At 43.4% G+C, this 24,196-nt stretch overlaps 1 protein-coding gene across 2 annotated transcripts; it reads right to left on the reverse strand.

Annotated features, from left to right (window-relative positions):
• Window positions 1–248: 248 nt before the first annotated feature.
• Window positions 249–23,949, reverse strand: sh3rf2 (SH3 domain containing ring finger 2). Of its 2 annotated transcripts, XM_056286106.1 has the most exons (11): window positions 23,499–23,949; window positions 22,815–23,238; window positions 11,357–11,629; window positions 10,452–10,547; window positions 8,863–9,258; window positions 2,927–3,048; window positions 2,421–2,591; window positions 1,890–2,158; window positions 1,453–1,769; window positions 1,005–1,309; window positions 249–863 (listed from the first exon to the last, which is right to left on the reverse strand). In XM_056286106.1, the coding sequence occupies exons 2-11, from the start codon at window positions 23,166–23,168 to the stop codon at window positions 683–685; spliced, it is 2,484 nt and encodes an 827-aa protein (XP_056142081.1). In that variant the 5' UTR covers window positions 23,169–23,238; window positions 23,499–23,949; the 3' UTR covers window positions 249–682. The 2 variants fall into 2 exon arrangements, with proteins under 2 accessions (XP_056142081.1, XP_056142088.1); XM_056286113.1 differs by lacking the exon at window positions 11,357–11,629 and having other exon boundaries at window positions 23,499–23,946.
• Window positions 23,950–24,196: the final 247 nt, after the last annotated feature.

The following is a 24,196-nucleotide window of genomic DNA, read 5'->3' on the forward strand; positions in this document are numbered from 1 at the left end:
ACATTTCATGCTTTTGGATGCACTGTCGTTTTACTATTCTGCCACCCCTATATGCCCTGCATAAGCTGGCAGATAGACAACTCCTCCTCCAATCACAACGCTGAAGAGGGTACCTACTTCCAGTCAGCCATTAAACGGAGTGGAACTAAGCACCCTCTTCAGCGTGGTGATTGGAGGAGGAGTTGTCTATCTGCCAGCTTATGCAGGGCGTATAGGGGTGGCAGAATAGTACTCCCATACAATATCCAACCAAGCTATGTTACGCAGGCTTTATTTATTACCACATAAACAGTTACATGTATATCATATAGTTTCATAAATTTGTTCATTTATATTCTTTGTGGGTTTTGACAAAAGGCACTCACCAATGTGTGTAACAAAAGGTATTAAACAGGGAACAGTCATTAGGTGGGTTTTTGTGCAAATCTTATATTTGTACATGTGTAACAAACATGCACATACACTGAAAGTCACAAAAATAGCTCTGGACAATAAACCACACTCTCTAATGCATTCAAAATCTCAAGGGCAATAACACAATACCTTCGCAGGATTGTCGTTTTGGCAGTATTACAGAACACGGCATGTGCAGGCCTGTCATTCAGCAGATTGGTCAAGTCATTTGGCCATTTGACCACAGAGAACACAGAAAGGTACACTAATAAACAGCACTAAAATACAGTCAGCTGAGCCTCTCTAGAATCTGTAAAACACTGCTATAGAACAAGCCGGTCTGGCCACTGCTCTCCTGAGTAACCAGAACACGTCCATCTGGTCGAGGCCGGTGGACCAGTACATGCTCCCCTTGTAACAGACTGAGCTCAGAGTCTGTCTGGGCTAAATATGTAGTCGTCACCCTGTGTCTGCGGGCAAAGAAGGAAAAAAATAGAGGCTCAAGGTTATTGTGAAGTTATGATAACAACAGTGCCAGACTCTGCATTGTCATGTCTGATGTAAAGTCACTACTCTTTACTCTTGAGGGTGAACATAGAAATTCACTTCACCTGCTGGGGCTGAACTGACTCAATGCTGCTGATAGTGACGACTGTGCTGACAACAGTTTCTGTGGGTTGGAGTTCAGATCTGAGACGACCGTTTCGAGGCCTTTTCTGAAAACAGGAGCTTTTCCCTCTTTAAGAATGATTCCTGGTCCGTCTCTACCAAGCGTAAGTGATGGAGCCCACACCTCTAGAGGAGGGGGGCCGGGCCGGCCATCTGAGGCAACCTGATTCCCAGAAGACCAAGAAGAGGTTTGGAGTCTTGGAGGAAGGGAGTCTTCCTCTGTAAGGAACCGCACTGACTTTGCTGGCTGGAAGGATAAAATATTTTTTGTTAGGGGCCATGCAGCACAGGGGTCATACAGGTAGTGTCACAACAGTCTAAATATATCTCCTTAAAAATAATACCAAAAAAACAAAACAAATTCCAGCTAGATCAGTGGTACCACAATACCTTGTCTGTGTTGTTCTTGAGTGAGTCAGGTTTGACTAGTATTGAGTGAGGGCCATTTGGAAGCTGTTTGTTGTGCTGAAATGTTGCATCTGGAGGGCCTGTTAAGTCTCTGTCCTTGAAGATAGTGCCAGCAGATGATGCTGTCGTCTCAGAAATCCAGCCCAGTGGTCGGCCAGGGATGGGGAGGGTGCTACTGTGTTTCTTCCTTTGCAGTGCAGGTGAGTACCCAGAGGCCTGAACTTGAGCAAAGCTCTGTGAGTGGGTTGAGAAATTTGCATTGGAATTATGAGTGTATTGATTTCCTCGTTGGGTTGAGCCTGAAGAAAAAAATTACACAGAACCCTTTAACACTGAGGAAACCTTAGGTCCAAGCTAAGTGCAACGTCACTATTAGTGGTAAGGAGATGCGACTTTTTTTTTTTTGTCACACCACTTACCTCTGTGTGGATTAAAGACTCGCCTTACAGTGTCCCAACCTGGCGCCCCACCATACAAGGACGATTTTCTGGTGCCAGCGGATGACACTGCATGCTGTGACCCATTTGGGACAGATGGGACCTGTGCTGTTGAGTACGCTGTTCCATCTGTATTCACCCTATCCAGAGCAAGGACCACAGCAGGATTCTTGGAGGTTGTTGGTCTCTTTCCAGCTACTGTGCTAGATGATGCAGTTGCTGCTTTGGTCTCCAAAAGTCTCGCGGAGGTTCTACAGTGAGTCAGTTGGACAAATTAGCACTACTTGCATAATTCACAGAATGGGTTACACAGTAATGAAACATAAATTGATCTATTTTTTTGAGTCCATTAACAGCGCTGATCATATAATTTTGTCTAACTTTTCCTTTTAACAGTTACAATGTGCACATGATGACATGTACTCCAACAGGAGGTTCACACTAAATTGCTATTGAAATGTAAATGTCATTCAGCTCCGGTGGCCACAGCTGTCAGTCATCACAACCTCTCACCTGAGCACAGGTGTGACATAATTGCTAGGCAGAATGCCTACTTTGCCCGTTCTTAGAGACAATCCACGGAGCCAGCCATCTTTGAATTTGCCATAAACCCCCACCATCTCCCCCTTCCTCAGCTCCAGCTCCTCAGATCGACGTGGCTTGTAGGAGTAAAGGGCAGCACACCTGAGGAGTAACACAGAGAGCTTGCTTCAGTTCGTTGCCACCAGCTCCACCTCAAGTTTTATCCAGAGTTATGCTGCAAGTTTATGGCTGTTTAAATGTTTAATTACGTGTCTGACACAAAATTTCTACTTCAATTTACTTCCACATAATCCTTACGCTTCACTTCCAAATTTCAAAAGTGTTACGTCGCAACACCTTCCTTATTTCACAGCTGCAGAAATAGAATCAGTGTAATTTTTTTTTCTATTTCAGATATGTTACTCCTGCACCAAAACTGTGCAGCATCATACAGTTACTACAGCGTATTACAGAGTGCAACATCAGGTGTTACTCACACGCTGATGGAAAGCTGCTGGGTGGAGGAGGTTTTGCTGTCTGCAGAGGCAGATGCTGTCTGAGGGTTGACTAGAGCCATGGTGATGGTAGGAGGAGTGTCGCTGTTCATCTTCTTCTCGATCTAAAACAGGGAGGGGCCAGCATTATTGAGCTATGCAATGCAAAAGGTCATTCATGGGACACAGCTGTGCACATCAGTATAGGAAAATAAAAATACAAATGTGGAAAAAACAAAACAAAACAAAGATCAGTAAATCCGGGAATATGGACAGGGCAATTTGTAAATTTACACCTGATGGTTGACCTTTATTGTATAGTGATGTGAGTAATAGACAAAAAAATTCAAATACAATAACTAGCAGATATCCAGCATGTTTTCCAGAAACTGCTATTTTACATAAAAGCAATAACAAAACAGCAAGCTGTGTGTGTATGTGTGTGTGTGTGTGTGGGGGGGGGGGGGTTGCACGTCATCTAACCCCTGTAGATACTCATTAGTCATATCATGCATCAGTGGAGCCTAAATATTACACAGAAGTTCTTTAGGACAGATTGAAAGGCTGTCAAGTTTGAATACTTAACTGTACATGATTAAAAGCACATTTCATTTCCACATACATGGTACACAAACTTATTTGGAGTTTTAACAACACAACAACTATTTTCATGCAACAATATCTGTGTCCTAAGACCGTTTACACTCCAGACATTGGTAATTTCCCATCACACTTACACTACAAAAGCTTCTGCAGAACACAGTGATAGCTGGGATTTCTTCGCACACTGAGTCTTAACGCCCACTCAAAAAAAAAAAAAAACCCAACCTCAAAATGGTGTATAATGTAGCAGCTACACGAAATGCAGCAGAAGTTCAAGAATAAGGGAGAGAAATAGTATGTCGCAGTTCTTTTGCATTTGTAAATTCATCTATCCTGGCCCCTTTCTCAGCACTGTGAGCTGAGGACCTCAGACAGGCTCCAAGTCAACAGGCTGTGAGTCAGGCCCGAAGCAGCCAGGAACTGGGTGGGAGCCACCCTTGGGTGTTGCTTCCAGGTGTTAAGCGCATAGTATTTGGGATAATAGCACTTAATTGCCAATAACATAGTGTCTTGGTGAGAACTTAAATAAAAACGTTTTAAACACTCGCATTGCGTTGTGTTGCCGTCGTCGTCATTGTGGAGGTGCCTGCTAGCCTTCTGGCGACACATGCCTATTGCTATTTACAGCTTGGCAGTGTTCAACATCAATATTACAGCATAAATGCTTGGCAGTTGGCTTGGGATACCCTGTATAATCCCCATATCCCGAGGCTCTCCCACCACTAAGATGCATTATATTCACACTCCACCTTAAAAATGCACATGTGAACACATAATCAAGATCCTGCGTTGGATTTAATCACATTCTAACTCAGTTTGGACAAAAGCCATGCTATGAGGCGGAAGTAACAGGAGACGAGGTTAGCATAGTACATCCTGAAGACATACAATCTCCCTGTTTAGCAGGACAGGGGATGGATGAGCATTACCATCATCTACCAATCTCTGTACGTGTTGAGCTTCGAGTGCCTCTCTTATAATACCCACAGCAACTTGTAATATAAAATAGACTATAAATGAAAGGAGCCATTAACTTTCTGTACTGGAACGTGCCTGTGCAAGCTGAGATGCTTTCACAGTATATGTGAAAAGCAGACAAAGTGCTTTGTGGATACTTTTATGTGCAATCAGTACCTTTACAGCTTGGTGTTATAATGCACTTACAAATTTTTTGCAGTTGAGTAAATCATGAATCCACTCAATCATCCTACAACCTTCACTGCATTTAATTCATCCCGAACACCCTGTGTTAAAAATATGTTGCCTTGAGGCTGCAGCCAGGTGGAGGCACCCACCAGGGGCAGTGGCCTGTCCAAGCTGGTTACTAAGGTCATTGTCAGCTGGTCTTCAAAGGTGTCATCTCCAGAAAAAAAAAGAAAAGAACCTAATATTTCAATACCCCAGAGTTTGTGTTTTAACTCACATTATCAATAATGTCAAACAGGCAACACTTGGGCAAAGTTTTCAAAAGTAAAATAAAGTTAGCATGAACCCAACTCAGTTTGTTGTGCAATGGAAAATCCATGCAGTATTAGAATAATTATTAAAAACAACGGCAACATTAACCTTGGTGGGTTATCCCGGGTCATCCCCTGTGTGGAGTTTACATGTTTTCCACGTGCCTGCGTGGGTTTCCTCCGGGGGCTCCAGTTTCCTCCCACAGGCCAAAGACATGCAAGTCAGGTGAATTGGCTATACTAAATTGTTCCTAGGTATGAATGTCTATGTATGTGTGTGTGTGTCTTGGCTCTGTGATGGCCTGGCTCTATTTACCATTCTTTTTTTTATTGTTTGCTTAAGTTTTCTCTCGACTCACAGCGACGGGTTTAAATCACAAAAAGTACAAAAATTAGCATGTTAGATCATTTCAACCTAAGGTTGCAGACCACATAAAAATAAGATAATATGCTAAATCATAGTATGAGGATTTTTTGTGTGTGTGTATGTGTGTGTGACAAATACAGTATCTGCAACATATACAGGATGCTGCACACTTTGGTTTTTGTCTTTAAAAAAATCAGTAAAACTCATTCAACTGGACTGATAATATAAGTCCAGTTCACTATAATCAGGCAACTCTTGTCAGTAATGCTGTTGTAATATAGTATAATTCAAAAACGATTATCTCGAAATATTTCATATGGCCTGGCGGCCTGTCCAGGTTGTCTCCCCACCTGCTGCCCTATGACTGCTGGAATAGGCTCCAGCATCCCCACGACCCTGAGAACAGGATAAGCGGTTCAGCTAATGGATGGATGGAATGGCAACAATCTGAAAATGTAGAACTTAATTTATATGAAAACTGTTATCTTGCATCGTGTTTTCCTTCTTTGATAAGGACTAAGTTTGCCGACATGCATGTGTTTTGCATGTTTTTTTTTGGTTTTGGTTTTTTCCACTAGCTGTACATCCTGAGTATTATCATGACACAATCTGATTGATATTCAAACCATGCATCTTATTCCATCCAGAAGTGGTGGGGGACCACATCACTCTCTGGGTTCAGAGGTGAGAACTGAATCGAAGCGCTTCTAAGAATAGCACAAAACCTACACACTGCCTCAGCCAATACTGAGCTCGGCTCCAGCTCCTCCTCTCCTTCAAAGCGGGGAAATGCGTGGCTTGTCTGTTTTTATTGGCCCAGCGATGTGAAAGGGAGTGTTACCTGCTTAGTGAAGAGGAAGGAGCTCCGAGGTAGCAGAGAGAGGGGGTCTGTTATGTAACTAACTTTACCAGTGACTCATCATCATCAGCATGAGCGAGACAAGCAAAGAGAGAGCGAGGGACTCTCCAAGCCTCCCACTAACTACCTCCTTCTTTCTTCCACTCCCCACTTTTTGTGTCTTATTTCTCTACAGCTCTCAACTCAGCTTCCTCTTTTATGCCATCTTCTCATCTTTCCGTCTTTTTTTTTTTAATCTCCTCTGGTGTCACTCCTCCTTCACCAAATTTCCTCTTGTCCCGTTTGTCCCACCTGCTTATTTGGCATTTCTACTGTCTTATATGTATGACTGCAGGTTAGAGCAGTGACTTTTCTTCTTGTTCCACTTGGCAGCATCTTGGTATGTAATTAAACTTTGAACTGGCTCTTGTGTTGTTGCTGTCAAGTTATAACTTGGTTCAAAATAAAGTATTGGGTGTTGAAATGCTGTTTTATGTTAAAATAAAGCAGAATAGCCACTTTTGCAGCTGCTTAAACGTTTAAACATTAATACAACTGTTTGTTCAAAAAAATTACGGAACTTCACAAAATTGCAAACTGCAAACCTCTGGTCTATCAAAATCATATGAAATATCCATCCATCCATTATCTGAACCGCTTATCCTGCTCTCAGGGTCGCGGAGATGCTGGAGCCTATTCCAGCAGTCATTGGGCGGCAGGCAGGGAGACAACCTGGACAGGCCGCCTGGCCATATGAAATATTTCGAGATAATCGTTTTTGAATTATACTATATTACAACAGCGTTACTGACAAGAGTTGCCTGATTATAGTGAACTGGACTTATATTATCAGTCCAGTTTAATGAATTTTACTGATTTTTTTAAAGACAAAAACCAAAGTGTGCAGCATCCTGTATATGTTGCAGATACTGTATTTGTCACACACACACACACACACACACAAAAAAACCTCATACTATGATTTTAGCATATTATCTTATTTTTATGTGGTCTGCAACCTTAGGTTGAAATGATCCAACATGCTAATTTTTGTACTTTTTGTGATTTAAACCCGTCACTGTGAGTCGAGAGAAAACTAATGTAAACAATAAAAAAAGAATGGTAAATAGAGCCGATTATGATGATAGTGCATGTACATTTCAAAAGTACTTGCGTCCATTATTTTCCTCTGATTAGTAAGTTGGTTGAGTACAAGGATGGTCTGGTGGGACGTATTGGATCATACCTCCAGGCAAAGCGATTAGGTTTGCTTCTTTGTACAACCATACCTGTCGAGCCATCTTTTGAGAAACATATCTATGTCTTACCAACTGCAGGGGTACCGCGTTAGAAAAATTAGAACCCAAATAAGAGCACAAAATGAAAAGGAATCCACATTTAGGGCATCCAGGTAGCGTGGCGGTCTATTCCATTGCCTACCAACACAGGGATCAGCGATTTGAACCCCCCGTATTACCTCCGGCTTGGTCGAGCATCCCTACAGACACAATTGGCCGTGTCTGAGGGTGGGAAGCTGGATGTGGGTATGTGCCCTGGTCGCTGCACCTAGTGCCTCCTCTGGTCGGTCGGGGCGCCTGTTCAAGAGGGAGGGGGAACTGGGGGGAATAGCGTGATCCTCCCACACGCTATGTCCTCCTCATGAAACTCCTCACTGTCAGGTGGAAAGAAGCGGCTGGTGACTCCACGTGTATCGGAGGAGACATGTGGTAGTCTGCAGCCCTCCCCGGATCGGCAGAGGGGGTGGAGCAGTGACCGGGACAGCTCAGAAAAGTCGGGTAATTGGCCGGATACATTTGGGGAGAAAAAGAGAAAAAAAATCCAATCAAAAAACAAAAAAACAAACAAACAAAAAAAGAAAAAGGAATCCATATTTTGGACACTAATCAAGTAAATCAAACCAAATAACAGTCAAGAACTTCAGCTTTTATGTCATAAACGTGAAACTGGGCAGGCATCCAAGCATTTCACTAACTGTGAAACTGGGTGGACATCCCAGTATTTTTGGTTCCAAAAGCTGGTGCCATATCAGAGGACTGAATCAAATGAGCTTTCCGTGCCAGTTAGGGGCGTGACAGCCAATTAAACATGCCAGATGAGCCAACCCCAGACTCATTGTTTTCCCCTTGAGCTGGCAAAGGAGAGATCATGTGCCTTCCCATACCACTGTTCATATCTCTGTGCTGGAGACCCGGCTGAGCTGCCAAGGCCAATTATAGCTCACCTACATCCTTGACACCTTTCATCTATTCATCTTCCAATTCGTGTCCCCGACCAAATCTGTCTTCTTCCAGGTATTTTGTTTGGATCCATTTAGTCATACTGTGGTGAAAACAGGGCTAGTGCCTCTCCCTATTATTCATTCCTTGAGCTTAGTGTAACGTCCCCCTCCCAGTGCATCAGAGAACAATCTAATCCTCTGGTGACTCAAGTAAAGACATTAATTAAGTCTGAGAAATAACTGGGTCTGTTGTAAACTGAACATTTTAAACTGTGAGAAATAGGCAGTGGATATAAAAACACGAATCAAACTTAAAAATAGTTTGACTAATGGTTGAGATGAGATATTACACCCAGAGAGGTAAAAACAACAACACAGTACATTAAACAGATGTGAGAAATGGACAGAGCAAGACACGTGGGCATGATGACTCACCTGTGACAGGTGTCTTTGTGTCATCTCAGACCGGCGCTTCACGTGATGGGAGGTCACCCTAGAGGATTGACTGGAGCCCTGCACAGCGAAGGGAGCTGAGAGCTGGTGCGGTTGGCCCTGACCCTGATGGTTGACACTGTTGAAGGCACCAATATTAGCAGTCTGTCCTTTGGCTGTCTGAAAAAGGGTGCTACTCATTCGGGGTTGTTTCCCTTGGTTGGGGAGGGTCAGTGCATTGAAAATTGGGGATACTGCTGGGACTCCAAAATGGGTGGTCCTGTTTGATGTGTCCGTGGCCTTGCTGCTCCCCCTACTCCTGGCTGGATGGGTTAATTCTGCTGAGACACTCCCTTTCCGACTCTTTCCCTCCAAGAGTTTGGCAGCCACAGAGTTTGGCTGAAAGAGCATAAATAAATCAGACACAAAAACTGAATCTGCAGTGCAAACAATGAGAACTCCCGGTGCAGGTAAGAATATGATCCCCACAGGCGAAAATCCTCTCCCAATCTTTGCAACCTAGTGCTTTCGCCCTCGCCAACCTCTATGCCCGGCTGATAAGTGACAAGAACGTCCAAATACGCCTACTTTTGAATACCTCACTCACCCCTACAACTTGTTGGCCAGTCGAGCAGGCAGGAGGATAAGTACCAGCCAGTAAGCCAGGCAGAGGTGCCTGGTGCTGAGAGGAGCAAAGTGCTGCACAACCAGACAAGCAAGCAAGGCAGGGTTAATGCTTTCACTCCCTACAGTGATGTGTTGTTATGCCACCCAAGCAGAGAAAGCATTACTGTGTCTTCACGCTTGGCTGCACGACACGAGGAGAGGCAGGCTCGGCGAGAGAGAGGGGGGAGAGGAGTAAAGTGGATAGAGGGGGATGATGAAAGAAGAGAGAGTACAGAGGTAAAAGGAGCGAGATGAGTAGCACTGCTGAGGGGGTTGTGAGAAGAAGACATGACTGAGCAAAAGATGAGAGGGGTAAAAGAAGAAGAGGGGGTAATGAGGGGAAGAGAAGAAAAGTATAAGAGACGGGTACAGATAATAATAGAACAGATGACGAGACAGGGAAGTAAACAAGGGGGCATTTTTGAAAAGCAGAATTGAACAACATGTAAACCCAAATGTATGAGGGAACATTTTTTTGGGGGGGGGTTGGCAATGATAAAGGTAATTTCTATAGGAAAGTACAGATGGAAACAAATGACAGCTAGCAAAGCAAGCTCTGCAAACCTGAGTAAGCCTCGTAGTCACACACTAATGAGTGGCTGCAGACACAGCAGGGGTAGTGGGATTAGAGCTTGTTGCCTCAGCACTTCGCCATGCAGGAACGACATTTATGTATGAAACAAAGATCTGAAAGAATTCCAAGGTAGTGCCCCAGAAATGACCCTGGTTTAATGACTACCAGCACCAACACCTAGATGCTCGGTGTATTTTAACAGCTAGACCATCAATTCACAGGGAACTGGCAAAAAAGAAAGGTATCACAACTTTGACCACACCGAATGGCACAAGCCCACCCACACTAAATGCATAGATGCTGTGACAGAAAGAAAGAAAGAAAAGAAAAAAGAAAGAAAGAAAGAACTAACCTCTGTTAGATTGAGAGGGAAAATCCCAACTTTGTCCCCTAGTTTAGCTTCAATCCAGTTTTCATCCACCCGTCTGATAACAGTCAGGATGTCTCCCTGTGAGTCAGGATATAACAAGAGAGAAAGCGATGAATTTAGAGAGAACAGAGAAGAGGTGCATCACGGCAGAAGAGTTAAAAAAAGAAAGAGACAAGGTGCTTGGAATCGTGCGTGTTAGCCTTGAAGACCGAGTATTCAGCTCAGAACATCCTCTGAGCCTCTGCTTCCCCAACAGCTTGAGACATCAACTCTCTTTGTGTCTGCAGGCCTAGTCCTTTCTGCAGCCAACTCCTCTCTGAAACCCATCTAACCATATGCTTTCGAAAAAAGCCTCGCTGGAGTGTGCTTTTAATGGAGAGCATGCAAGTAATAAGGCCCTTATATAACTCCCCCAGAAATCCTTTATGGTAGGTAACAACCACTGCAGCTGAGGTTTTTCAGTGCCACTGTGCCTCTGGCTCCAGAAGTCTCTGTTGTCACTCAAAGCCTTTCATAAAGTGGTTTGTAGAAACAATCAATTGTGCAAAAAAAGCAAGAACCATACTGAAATAGTGCTATTGGGAATTCAACCTGCTATAATCTACAGCGCCATCACATTATAAAAACACACGACAGGTTAAGTAGCCCGCTCTCTGTCATTCCCCATACTTCCTCCAAAATATTTGGGTGTACAATGAGTATTGGCATGGCAAAGTGAGCAGAAAATCCATCTAGCTAGTGTATTGTTCTGAGCAGGAAATCCTCTATTTAACACATTCCTAAGTGCCAAAGAATTCAAAAACAAGACTGTGTATACATGGCAGAGACTCTGCCCCATTAATCCTTTCCCCTTTATGTCATCTAGGTAGTTTCGGAGACAGACAAACCTTGAGGAAGCTAAGGCAGCACACACTGTCCTCCAGATCCATCTCTTTGGGGTTAAAGTCATACAGGGCCCTGCAGAGAGCCAGAGGTTCATACTGCAGTAAGGACTGCGAGACACCCTCCATGACATTAGCAGTGACCGACCCACTGCTGTTGTTAATGTTGCCATGTTGCCAGTTCTCTTCCACCTTGTGTCTCTGGGCGATACTGTAGCTGGTGGTGATGGCCAGCTCGCCCACAGTGTCCCCTCTGTTGTATAAAGTTCTGGAAGTAATCTGGAGAAACATGAGATTTTCACAACGTGGATACTGTATGTTAAAGTTACGTGCGGCATCTTAAGCAGCATGGTAAACTGCGATACTCTTCCAGATGGTAAAATCTGTCTCAATGTAGATGAGGCAAGAAGCATCCCAAATGCAAAGGATGTTTATGCTGCACATTGCCATGATATCAAACATGAAAAATTTGTCTTGCCAATATACATGTATTCTCCCTTGGGTGAAACGTGAAACCTTTGGTTTGACCTAGGCTGATTTTTTACTTTTACGGTGACAAAGTGAGAACAGGAACATGAAAAGACATTTGCTAACAGGAATGAGAGGTAGGATTATACTACACCACAACTGGGAACAGAAACAGTTGTGATTCAGAATATCTGCAAAAGTAACCAGGTGCCTCTTCAAATGCAACAGACAAAATAAACACATCGTGCATTTTCAATACAGATGTGTCATTTTTAATGTGCCAAGTACTATTCAACATAGGTTTGTGTCAGCACGTCATGTCTTACAGCTTCTGGATAGTTGACTTTAAAAACTGACTAACAGGGTGCTCGAGTGGCACATTGGACTACTACACACCCCAACACTTAGGTTCTTATATCGATTCCCAATGTTGCCTCCGGCTTGACCAAGTGACTCGGGGAATGCAGTATTTCTGCATTGGGAATTGGCAGGGGTATTCTGTCTCACCATTGCAACAAGTGGCTACTACAGGAAGTGGGGTCCCTGCAGGGCTGCAAGTAGATCCGGGGGAAATAACATAGCACTGCACACATTACATTCCCCTGGGGGAAAAAAACCCCACAGCTGGCTGGTTAAAAGTGGTGGACAGCATGCTCCACATGTATCTAGGGATGTATGTGAAAGTCTTCGCCCTTCCCAACTACCATAGAAGTCGTGCAATGGAGGGAGTCAGAAGAGGAGGGAATTGGATATGCCAAATTCAGGATGAAAAGGGAGTCCCTCACACCCCCCCCCCCAAAAAAAACCGGAATAATTATTATAAAAACATGGCAAATCTAGCTGATTGCACCATTTATTAGAGCTGTCAGGGTTTAGGTCAGCTCTCCTTTGTCCTTTGATTGACACCTCCCTTTTCAGCCCTATTATCTACTCCACATAAACACTCTGATGTTGCCAATGGCAACAGCACGGTACAGACAGGCATAAGTGGGTAGAATCAAAATGGTTTAGCCTTATCTCTAACAGCCTGCAGATTTGGAGCTCTTTGATACTGAAGCAGAGGTCCTGCCTACAGCAGGATTGCAACCTCAAATGATCACACAGTGCTAGTCATGTTATTTCTTCAGCAGAACACACACACAGCATTGGCAAAGATGGCTGATTAAAGAAAAGATATGACAAATATTATTTATATAAAAAAAGAAAGCTGAAAATGCAGTGAAAAGTATACATATACAAACTATAAAATCTCAGCAGTGTACCTCTACACTGGTCAATTGATATATTGTCATTAATGCTGATTAGGGGGGATGTCAGTTTATGTTAGCTTTCATTAAAATAATTATTGGTAGTAGACTGGTGACATTGGTTATCTGCTTGCACAGTTCCACCTATTTTGTATGTAGTTTCTGAAAAAAAAAAACAGACATGTCTACATTATCAAATGTCAAAACTGGACTCAGTTTAGGTGCCAATCTCATAAGTACAGGGCCATAAACTATCATTTTTACTGTTATTAATTCAGTTACCTCATCTTGGCCTTCAGTAAAGATGCAGCATATACTGTAAAAAATGTGGTGGATTTAATTCATCATATGGTAACCAGTAATACAATTGTATGAAATCCAAAACAACTATGTTGAAATAGAACATGGGTTTTAAAAATGCAGATGTGTTGATCCTGGTTAACCCCTTTCGGTGATGTTACGGACACAGTGCAAACTAAAACCACAGAGACGCTATAGGGCACTTATAGTTTCCTGGAAATAAATCACCAAATACAGTATTATAACTAACTTAGGTCTTCATAAATCTTTTTTTCAGAAAAGAGAGATTCACTTTGATTGAAAAAGGGAAAAAATAAATGCAAGCTTCAAATATGCTATATTTGGGTTGTCTTGACACATATAATGACAAGTAAATATCAGCGGGTGTTGCGTAAACAACTCACCACACTTCCCGTTTCTCTGCTCAGAAACACAGAGGTGTTGTTGTTTGATGCTCTGCACCCCAAAAGATTCACAAGAGCAGTTCTAAATAAGCAATATCTACCGAGGACTTTTGAAATGGCAGCAAACCTACCTTTCCACTGACTTTATGTCTTGCTTGCTTTGTTTTGCTATTGCAGTTCCCATTACCTAACACCTGAGGTCAGGATTCAAGCAGAGAGCATTTTTAATAAACGCGGTTTTAAAAAAAAATCATACTTTGAACCTATGGATGATAGGAAATTTCTAGCCTGTCACATAAACAACACAGACTATATGAGTCAGAACCTCTGACTCATGTTTTTAAGTTTACCCTTTCCAACAGTGAGATTCCCAACATATGGAAATCTGTCTATGGTCTCCCTTTGCTGAAAGGAGGGGATCCCTCAGTTGTTAATAACTACATGCCAATCTCTAAATTATCTGTTCTAACTAAAGTCCTTAAAAAGTTCATCAGTGAACAACTTAAAGAATATTTAGATGCAAATGACATTCTATCACAACATCAGTCAGGCTTTAGAAACCAATACAGCAAAATAGTCACTGTTATTGGAGTGGTGAATGACATTATTGAGGCACTGGACTGCAATAAATATTGTGTAGTTCTCTTTATTGATTTGTCCAAAGCTTTTGACACAGTTGACCATGTCACCTTGGTGGATAGACTCTACAGCATTGGCTTATCTGGGCATGCTGTAAGTTGGTTTTCAAATTACTTGTTAACTAGAACATAATGTATCCAGTCTGCTGGGTCTTCCTCTTCCTTCCCCCTGTATCAAAGGGTGTGACCCAAGGTTCGATACTAGGGCCACTGCTGTTCTCCATATATGTACATAAATAAATAATCTTTGTGATAATTTATCAAATGCTGCGTTCCATTTTTATGCAGATGATAGTAATCTATTGTTCATTTCCTTCAGTAGTACAAACCCTTGAATTCCTGCAGTCAGCTTTCAATGTTGTTCAATCCCATTTAATCCAACTTCGTGTTAAATGCAGAAAAATCCAACTTCATGCCATTTTCAGATGGCAAAGAGTTAACATCTAATCTTCCTAAGATCTCAACTGCTCAAGGGGTTGAAACTGAAACGGTCACAACATAAGTATTTAGGTATTATCAGAACTTGTCATTCACATCACACATTGAAAACCTCGTTTGCAAGATGAAACTTAAATTAAGTTTCTTTTTTAGGAATAAATACTATTTTTCCCTCCAGAGAAGGAAACAATTGATTTCGGCAATTTTTTTTTTTTACCTTTATTGGATGATGGCGACCTGTGATGAAGGATAGAGATGGAAATGTGCTGACAAACGAGGAGAGTGTATTGAGAAGGTGGAAGGAGTACTTTGAGGGGCTGATGAATGAAGAAAATGAGATAGAGAGAAGGTTGGATGATATGGGGATAGTGAATCAGGAATTGCAGTGGATTAGCGAGGATGAAATGAGGGCAGCTATGAAGAGGATGAAGAGTGGAATGACGGTTGGTCCAGATGACATACCTGTGGAGGCATGGAGATGTTTAGGAGAGATGGCAATGGAGTTTTTAACTAGATTGTTTAATACAATCTTGGAAAGTGAGAGGATGCCTGAGGAGTGGAGAAGAAGTATACTGGTACCAATTTTTAAGAATAAGGCTGAAGTGCAGAGCTGTAGTAACTATAGAGGTATAAAGTTGATTAGCCACAGCATGAAGATATGGGAAAGAGTAGTGGAAGCTAGGTTAAGAGCAGAGGCGATTAGCGAGCAGCAGTATGGTTTCATGCCACAAAAGAGCACTACAGATATGATGTTTGCTTTGATAATGTTGATGGCGAAGTATAAAGAAGGTCGGAAGGACCTACATTGTGTCTTTGTGGATTTAACCAGAATACTTTATTCATCCCGAGGGGAAACTCGGTATTTAATTGGGTATTTTAATTTAGAGAAAACATATGATAGGGTGCCGAGAGAGGAGGTGTGGTATTGTATAAGGAAATTAGGAGTGAATGGTACAGGATATGCAATGGGGCAGTGTGACAGTGGTGAGGTGTGCAGTAGGAATGACGGATGGGTTCAAGGTGGAGGTGGGATTACATCAAGGATCTTTCCTGAGCCCTTTCTTTTTTGCACTGGTGATAGACAGGTTGACGGACGAGATCAGGCAGGAGTCTCCAAGGACTCTGATGTTCACGGATGACATTGTGATCTGTAGTGAGAGTAGGGAGCAGGTTGAGGAGAGCCTGGAGAGGTGGAAGTATGCACTGGAGAAAAGAGGAATGGAAGTCAGTAGGAGCAAGACGGAACACATATGCGTGAACAAGAGGGAGGACAGCAGAATAGTGAGGATGCAAGGAGTAGTGGTGACGAAGGTCTATGAGTTTAAATACTTTGGGTCAACTGTTCAAAGTAATGGAGAGTGCAGAAGAGAGGTGAAGAAGAGTGCAGGCAGGGTGGAGTGGGTGGAGAAGAATGACAGGAGTGATTTGCAACAGAAGGGTAACAGTAAGAGTGAAAGGGAATGTTTACAAGATGGTAGTGAGACCAGCTATTCAACATGGTTTGGAGATGGTGGCACTGATAAAAAGACAGGAGGGAGAGCTGGAGGTGGTAAAGTTGAAGACGCTAAGATTTTTGTTGGGAGTGCTGAAGATGTACAGGATTAGGAATGAGTATATTAGAGGGACAGCTCAGGTCAGACGGTTTGGAGACAAAACAAGAGAGGCAAGATTGAGATGGATTGGACATGTGCGGAGGACAGAAGCTGGGTATACATATATTGCGAGAAGGATGCTGAGGATGAAGCTGTCAGGCAAGAGGAAAAGAGGAAGGCCAAAGGGGAGGTTTATGGATGTGGTGAGGGAGAACATGCAGGGGGTTGGCATGACAGAGGAAGATGCAGTGGACAGGAAGAGATGGAAACGGATGATCTGGTGTGGCAACCCCTAACGGGAGCAACTGAGAGGAAGAGAAGGCACAGGAAGAGGAGAAGGAGAAGATGATGATGATGATGATAATAATGATGATGTTGATGATGATGATGTTTATGCTGCTCTCTTGGTCAGGCCACTCTTGAAAAAGAGATTTTAATCTCAATGAGGCTTTTACCTTGTTAAATAAAGGAGATAATCATTACATTTATATAGCGCTTTTCTAGACACCCAAAGCGCTTCACATTGAAGGGGGGTAACTCACCTCAACCACTACCAATGTGTAGCACCCACCTGGGTGATGCATGGCAGCCATTTTGCACAAGAACACTCACCACATATCAGCTTGAGGTGGAGAGGGAGGACTCATTGAGCCAATTACATGGGAGGATGATTAGATGGCCAGATGGAGAGAGCCAAGTTGGGAATTTTGCCAGGACACTTTGTGAGAAGTGCCATGGGATCTTTAATGGTCATAGTGAGTCAGACCTCAATTTAACATCTCATCTGAAGGTCGGCATCTCCTACAGCACAATGTCCCCATCACTGCACTGGGGCATTGGGATTTTTTTTGTTTGTTTTGTTTTTTATTAGGACCAGAGGTAAGACTGTCTCCTACTGGCCCACCAACACCACTTCCAGCAGCAACTCGATTTTCCTGGGAGATCTCCCATCCAAGTACTAGCCAAGCCCATACCTATTAGCTTCCATTATTTGGCAGACAGAGCCAGGGTACATGTTGGTATGACTGCCAGCACACACACGCGTGCGCGCACACACACACACACACACACACACACACACACACACACACACACACACACACACACACACACACACACACACACACACACACATATACAGTGCATCCGGAAAGTATTCACACCCCTTCACTTTCCCCACATTTTGTTATGTTACAGCCTTATTCCAAAATGGATTAAATTCCTTTTTTTTCTCATCAATCTACACACAATACCCCATAATGACAAAGTGAAAAAGGTTTTGTAGAATTTTTTGCAAATTTATTAAAAATAAAAAACTGAAATATTGCATGTACATAAGTATTCACACCCTTTGCTATGACACTCGAAATTGAGCTCAGGTTCATCCTGTTTCCACTGATCATCCGTGAGATGTTTCTACATCTTGATTGGAGTCCACCTGTAGTAAATGCAACTGATTGGACATGATTTAAAAAGGCACATACCTGTCTATATAAGGTCCCACTGTTGACAGTGCATGTCAAAGCATAAACCAAGCCATGAAGTAAAAGGAATTGTCTGTGGACCTCCGAGACAGGATTGTATCGAGGCACAGATCTGGAGAAGGGTACAAAACATTTTCTACAGCTTCGAAGGTCCCGAAGAGCACAGTGGTTTCCATCATTTGTAAATGGAAGAAGTTTGGATCCACCAGGACTCTTCCTAGAGCTGGCCGCCCTGCCAAACTGAGCAATCGGGGAGAAGGGCCTTGGTCAGGGAGGTGACCAAGAACCCGATGGTCACTCTGACAGAGCTCCAGCATTCCTCTGTGGAGATGGGAGAACCTTCCAGAAGGACAACCACCTCTTCAGCACTCTACCAATCAGGCCTTTATGGTAGAGTGGCCAGACGGAAGCCTCTGCTCAGTAAAAGGCACATGACAGCCCGCTTGGAGTTTGCCAGAAAGCACCTAAAGGACTCTCAGACCATGAGAAACAAGATTCTCTGGTCTGATGAAACCAAGATTGAACTCTTTGGCCTGAATGCCAAATGTCACGTCTGGAGGAAACCAGGCACCTCTCATCACCTTGCTAATACCATCCCTACAGTGAAGCATGGTGGTGGCAGCATCATGCTGTTGGGATGTTTTTCAGCAGCAACTGAGAGACTAGTCAGGATCGAGGGAAAGATGAATGGAGCAAAGTACAGAGAGATCCTTGATGAAAACCTGCTCCAGAGCACTCAGGACCTCAGACTGGGGCGAAGGTTTACCTTTCAACACGACAACGACCCTAAGCACACAGCCAAGACAATGAAGGAGTGGCTTCGGGACAAGTCTGCGAATGTCCTTGAGTGGCCCAGACTTGAACCCCATTGAACATCTCTGGAAAGACCTGAAAATAGCTGTGCAGCGATGCTCCCCATCTAACCTTACAGAGCTCGAGAGGATCTGCAGAGAAGAATGGGAGAAATACCCCAAATATAGGTGTGCCAAGCTTGTAGCTTCATACCCAAGAAGACTTGAGGCTGTAATCGCTGCCAAGGGTGCCTCAACCAAGTACTGAGTAAAGGGTGTGAATACTTATGTACATGCAATATTTCAGTTTTTTATTTTTAATAAATTTGCAAAAATTTCTTCGAAACCTTTTTCGCTTTGTCATTATGGGGTATTGTATGTAGATTGATGAGAAAAAAAAGGAATTTAATCCATTTTGGAATAAGGCTGTAACATAACAAAATGTGGGGAAAGTGAAGGGATGTGAATACTTTCCGGATGCACTGTATATCTATCAATACTGATTCAGGAAAAAAGTTTAATACATAGCAGAGCAGGCCTGTTTCGTGCATCGCGCACTCACTGCTATGTATTAAACTTTTTTTTTCCTGTATCAGTATTGATATTCCACTCCTCATTGGTTGAGCACTTATAACAACACCACTGACCATTTCGGAAAAAAACACTATACACATATATATATATATATCCATCCATCCATCCATCCATTAACTGAACCGCTTATTCTGCTCTCAGGGTCACGAGGATGCTGGAGCCTATTCCAGCAGTTATTGGGCGGCAGGCAGGGAGACACTCTGGACAGGCCATCCCAGGGTCGACACACACATACACACACCCATTCATACCTAGGGACAATTTAGTACGGCCAATTCACCTGACTTACATGTCTTTGGACTGTGGGAGGAAACCGGAGCCCCCAGAGGAAACCCACGCATACACGGGGAGAACATGCAAACTCCACACAGAGGACGACCTGGGATAACCCACGTTGGACTACCCCTGAGCTCAAACCCAGGACCTTCTTACTGTGAGGCGACCGCGCTAACCACTGCGTCACCGTGCCGCTATATATACATATATAAAACTGTTAAAAGAATCACTCAACGGTAGGGAAAGTGCTCAACAAATAAGAAGCAAAATAATCCAGTGAGTCAAGTAAATTCTTTATGAGACAGTACAAGCCTGTTTCATTGTTTCATGTTGTGTGTGTATACACACACACACACACACACACACACACACACAATGTGCTTTACGCTATGAGCTACTCTCACTTTGTTGCTTGTTTTTGTGTTGTATGTCACTTTTGTTGCACAAAATGTGTCTTGCACAATTGATCGCCAGACTTTACTGGACATACTAAGATTAGACATTTCCAGCAGCTGGAAGACGTGGAAAACAGGTCCCACCATGGAGTAATGGCCAAAGACAGCATTATGGGGGGGGGGGGGGGGGGGGGGGTAAATGAGGTGGCGCCCTGGTGAGGCCTTCAACAGCGTCCTAGCCAGCCCCTGATTCCCAGCATACTGCTGTCTAACGACCAGTCCCTCAGCAACAAGCTGGACGAATTTCACTGCCGAATAAGTTCTCAAAGGGACATTAAGGACTGTTGTGTGTTCTGCTTTACAGGGACTTGGCTAGGCCCTAATACACCTGATAGGGCTATAGAACCAGAGGGTTTTTCTATGCATTGCATGGACTGTTCCATAACAACTACTGGCAAGGTAAAGGGAGGTGGTGTATGCTTCTTTGTTAACTCATGGTGCACTGACGTGGAAATAGTCTCTCAGTCCTGTTCGCCAGTGTCTGAACAACGAACAATAAGGCGCAGATCATTCTATCTCCCAAGGGAATTCCCCTGGGTGTTGTGAACTGCTGTCTGCATACTGTTGCAAGCTACTGCTGCAGCGGCACTGGACAAAGTGTATGGAGCCGTTAGCAGGTATGAGAACATGCACACTGAGGCCATTTCATCTGTGGCGGGGGACTTTAACCACTGTAACCTGAAATCTGTGCAACCAAAAATTTACCAATATTTCAGCTGCCCAACTAGAAGCAGTAAGACTCTCAGCTACTGTTACTCCACGATCAAAGCAGTTTACAGGTCTATCTCATGATCTCACTTTGGGAAATCAGTGCTCTTGCTTCCTGCCTAAAAGCAGAAAGTGAAGTACGCAAAGCCCACTGTGAGGACAGTACAGTGCTGGACAACAAAACACGAATCCAAACTTCAGGGATGTTTTGAATCAACAGACTGATCAATTTTTAAGAATTCAGCCTCAAAGTTGGAATGAGTATGCTGAATTGGTCACTGGCTATGTCAGATTCTGTGTTGATAACTGTATCCCAGTATGGTCTATTCGCTCCTACCTTAACCAGAAGCCCTGGATTAACAGCGACATTCACCTAACTTGAGGGAGCATACCACTGCTTTTAAATTGGGGGACAAGGAATGCTACCCCAAAAAAAAAAAAAAAATCCAGGTATGACTTAAGCCACTCAAAGCCACTAAAAGACAATATTGGGACAAACTGGAAAATGATTGGCTGTGACTCACAGTGCATGTGGAGGGAGCTACAGGTGACTACGGACTATAAATCTAGACCCAGAGTGCCTATCAACACCTCTGGATGAGCTTAACAACTTTTATGCCCACTTTCAAGCTCACAACTTGGACCCAGTGACAACAGCATAGTGCCCACACGATGAAGTCGATCTACAAGTGACAGAGGCTGATGTGAGTAGAACTTTTAAAAGGTTTAAGGCTCGTAATGCTGCTAGCCCAGACGGCACCCCTTCCCATGTCCTCAAGGCATGTTACACTCAGCTATCTCAGCATTTTACTGACTTTTTTAACCTGTCCCTGTTATTGTATGTGGTTCCAGTGTCTCGCTCTTTCCATCAAAAAAAAAATGCTACCGGAGCATCAAATCACACACCACCTGTCTTAGCAATAGTGTCTTTCCACAGGTAGTCAGGCTGCTGAACAGCTGATGCACCCTTATACTGTTGTGTTATTGTGTAATGTATATTGTGTATATAATGTATGAATCCACTGTGTACATAAGTCTATTATGTTTTGTTTTGTTTTTGGGATGGCATGTCCTTGTCTTCTGTGTCCTTGTGTCTCTTCTGTTAAGGCAGAGCCAGAGCACAAGACTTTCATTGTTTTCTAAATACACATGACAATAATGTTGAACTTGAATGCAATTATTATTCCATATTCATATAAATGGAAATATCCGATGAGGTTTTATTTTCTATACAATTACTGCAGATGGGGTCATTCAGGAATTCAAATTACAATATGAGGAATTCAGATTACAATAATCATGTGTGGCTATGCTATGTCTGTGATACTGTTGTGTGGCTTTTTCCATTTATTTTGCAACTTGATTCTCCTGTCACTCCCTCTTGATAATCTAGGGTGCATTCATACTAAATGCACTTGACATGACATGCCTGCTTGGCTATGATATTATTATTATTTAGTGCTCAATGACGCCTGTTGGTCACACTTGAATTTGCTAATTGCTGACTCTCCCGTCAGTCGCTTTGGATAAAAGCACCTGCAAAATGAGTCAACATAAATATTAAAGAAGTACATAATAGCATCCTAATTTTAAGCTATTTAGCTAAAATAAAAATATCATCATCCCATAATGTTTTCTTATAGGACATGCCTGGCATGCATGTCAGTAGGTCCCTCCAGGAAGATTTTGAGAACAGGATACTTACTTAATGGAGCACAATGAAAAGGATGCCATGTTTAGCTTGGGGAAAAAAATGGCATGATAAGGACATGCCAGATAAGGCATTCTTAGACCACTTAGAAGGCGTGACTCACACACGTGACTCAAAAACTACCAAGGTCTAACAAGGGAAACCTCAAAGGGTCACTATGGAGATGCCTGGTGTGGGTATTTTATCATTAAACCAGAATAAGAGTTTTAAATTTTCATGTTGTTTTTAAATAATAATGAAAAAATGTGCAAGGGGCAATGGGTCAGCAACAAATCTGCACAAGTGGTCCCAAAATATACCGACATCATCGTCATCACCATCATACAACCTATAGATTTATCTCCGGGTTGACACTCACCTCACTGAGCCCTTGCTGCTCCCTGTGCAAGATATCCGGTGACTCCTGCTGCTGGGCTTCCCTGAACAAGGGCACCATGAAGCCGGCACACTGCCTGCCCCTGTCAGGCCCCACGGAGCCCGGGAGCCCCTCCAGGAGCCGCACTAACAAGAGGTTAACGGGCAGCTCCTCCACTGACCTGGCCTGGACAGGCGTGCCGCACTCTGGACAGAGCAGCTGGGAGACCGATGCCTCCTGTCTCAGCAGGCAGGGCTTACAGAAGGTATGCTGGCAAGGCAAGACCTTGGCCGACACATCAAGCCGCTCGAAACACAGGGGACACTCTAACAAGTCCACCAGAGCTTGCTGCTCCATTTTCCAAAGGGCTGTCTGTGTGGTTATGGATTCGAAAACATCTTAAAGACTACATGTATAATCCGCCATGCTGGAAGAGGAAAAAACAGTGAAGAATGAATTGAGATCATTTTCATGGAGATGCCACAACAAATGCACTTAAATAGTTCAAACCAAACTTATAAACTCCGATAAAGGCTCATTCATCAGTCGTCACAACGTAACTCCATAATGATAACATCGTGTTGCCGATATACATTTAGTAGCCTATGCAACGGCTCTCCTGCGCAGCGTCTGTTTGGGCTTCACGCAAAAAAAAAGAAACCGCGTACAGGTGTAGTTTCAGCTCACCTGTCTGAGCAGTACGCAGCTACAAGAGCACAGGCTCCACTCAGCGCAAGAAACAATTTGTCCGTCGACCCAGCTGAAAATCAAACTCAAGACTTACACGTGTAGCTTGAACGCCAGGGCGGCGAGTAAGAAGAAATAATAATAACAATTATAATAATAATAAATAAAAAAGGCACCCCTCAAAAGTAAGAAGCGAACGACGCGCTGGCGTTCAAGGCGGTGCGGCGTGACGCAGTTAGCTCGGTCGCTCGTGGGACTGAGCAGTGACGTCAGGTGTAAGGAAATCATATCACTTATTAACAGTTTTGTCGACTTCGCCACGAAATACGACACAAACCCCGTGGTAATGAAGCTGTCGTGCCGCCGCCTCCCCCGCTCCCAAAAAAACCACACACAAAAACCTCAAAAGGTTTAGAACTGCACTTGTGCTCGCATGTTATCGGTTTCCAGTGTCATGTCCGGACCCCCCCTCCCTCCTTTTTTTTGTTGTTGTTGTCTTCTTCTCTTCTTTTAACCCTTCTGAGGCGAAGAATTTCTTGACTTAAGGAAATCATTGCCGATGTTTTATAATCCACCCACATCTCGAGACGAGGAAATGTAACGCGCGCTAATATGCGCATATCGTCCATTTTGTTGACAACATAATCACCGAGTTATGTCGCACACCTACTGTAGGCAGTTATCCTCGAGTTATGATG

Source organism: Lampris incognitus, chromosome 1 (genome assembly GCF_029633865.1).
Source record: "Lampris incognitus isolate fLamInc1 chromosome 1, fLamInc1.hap2, whole genome shotgun sequence".
NCBI classification, from domain to species: Eukaryota; Metazoa; Chordata; class Actinopteri; order Lampriformes; family Lampridae; genus Lampris; species Lampris incognitus.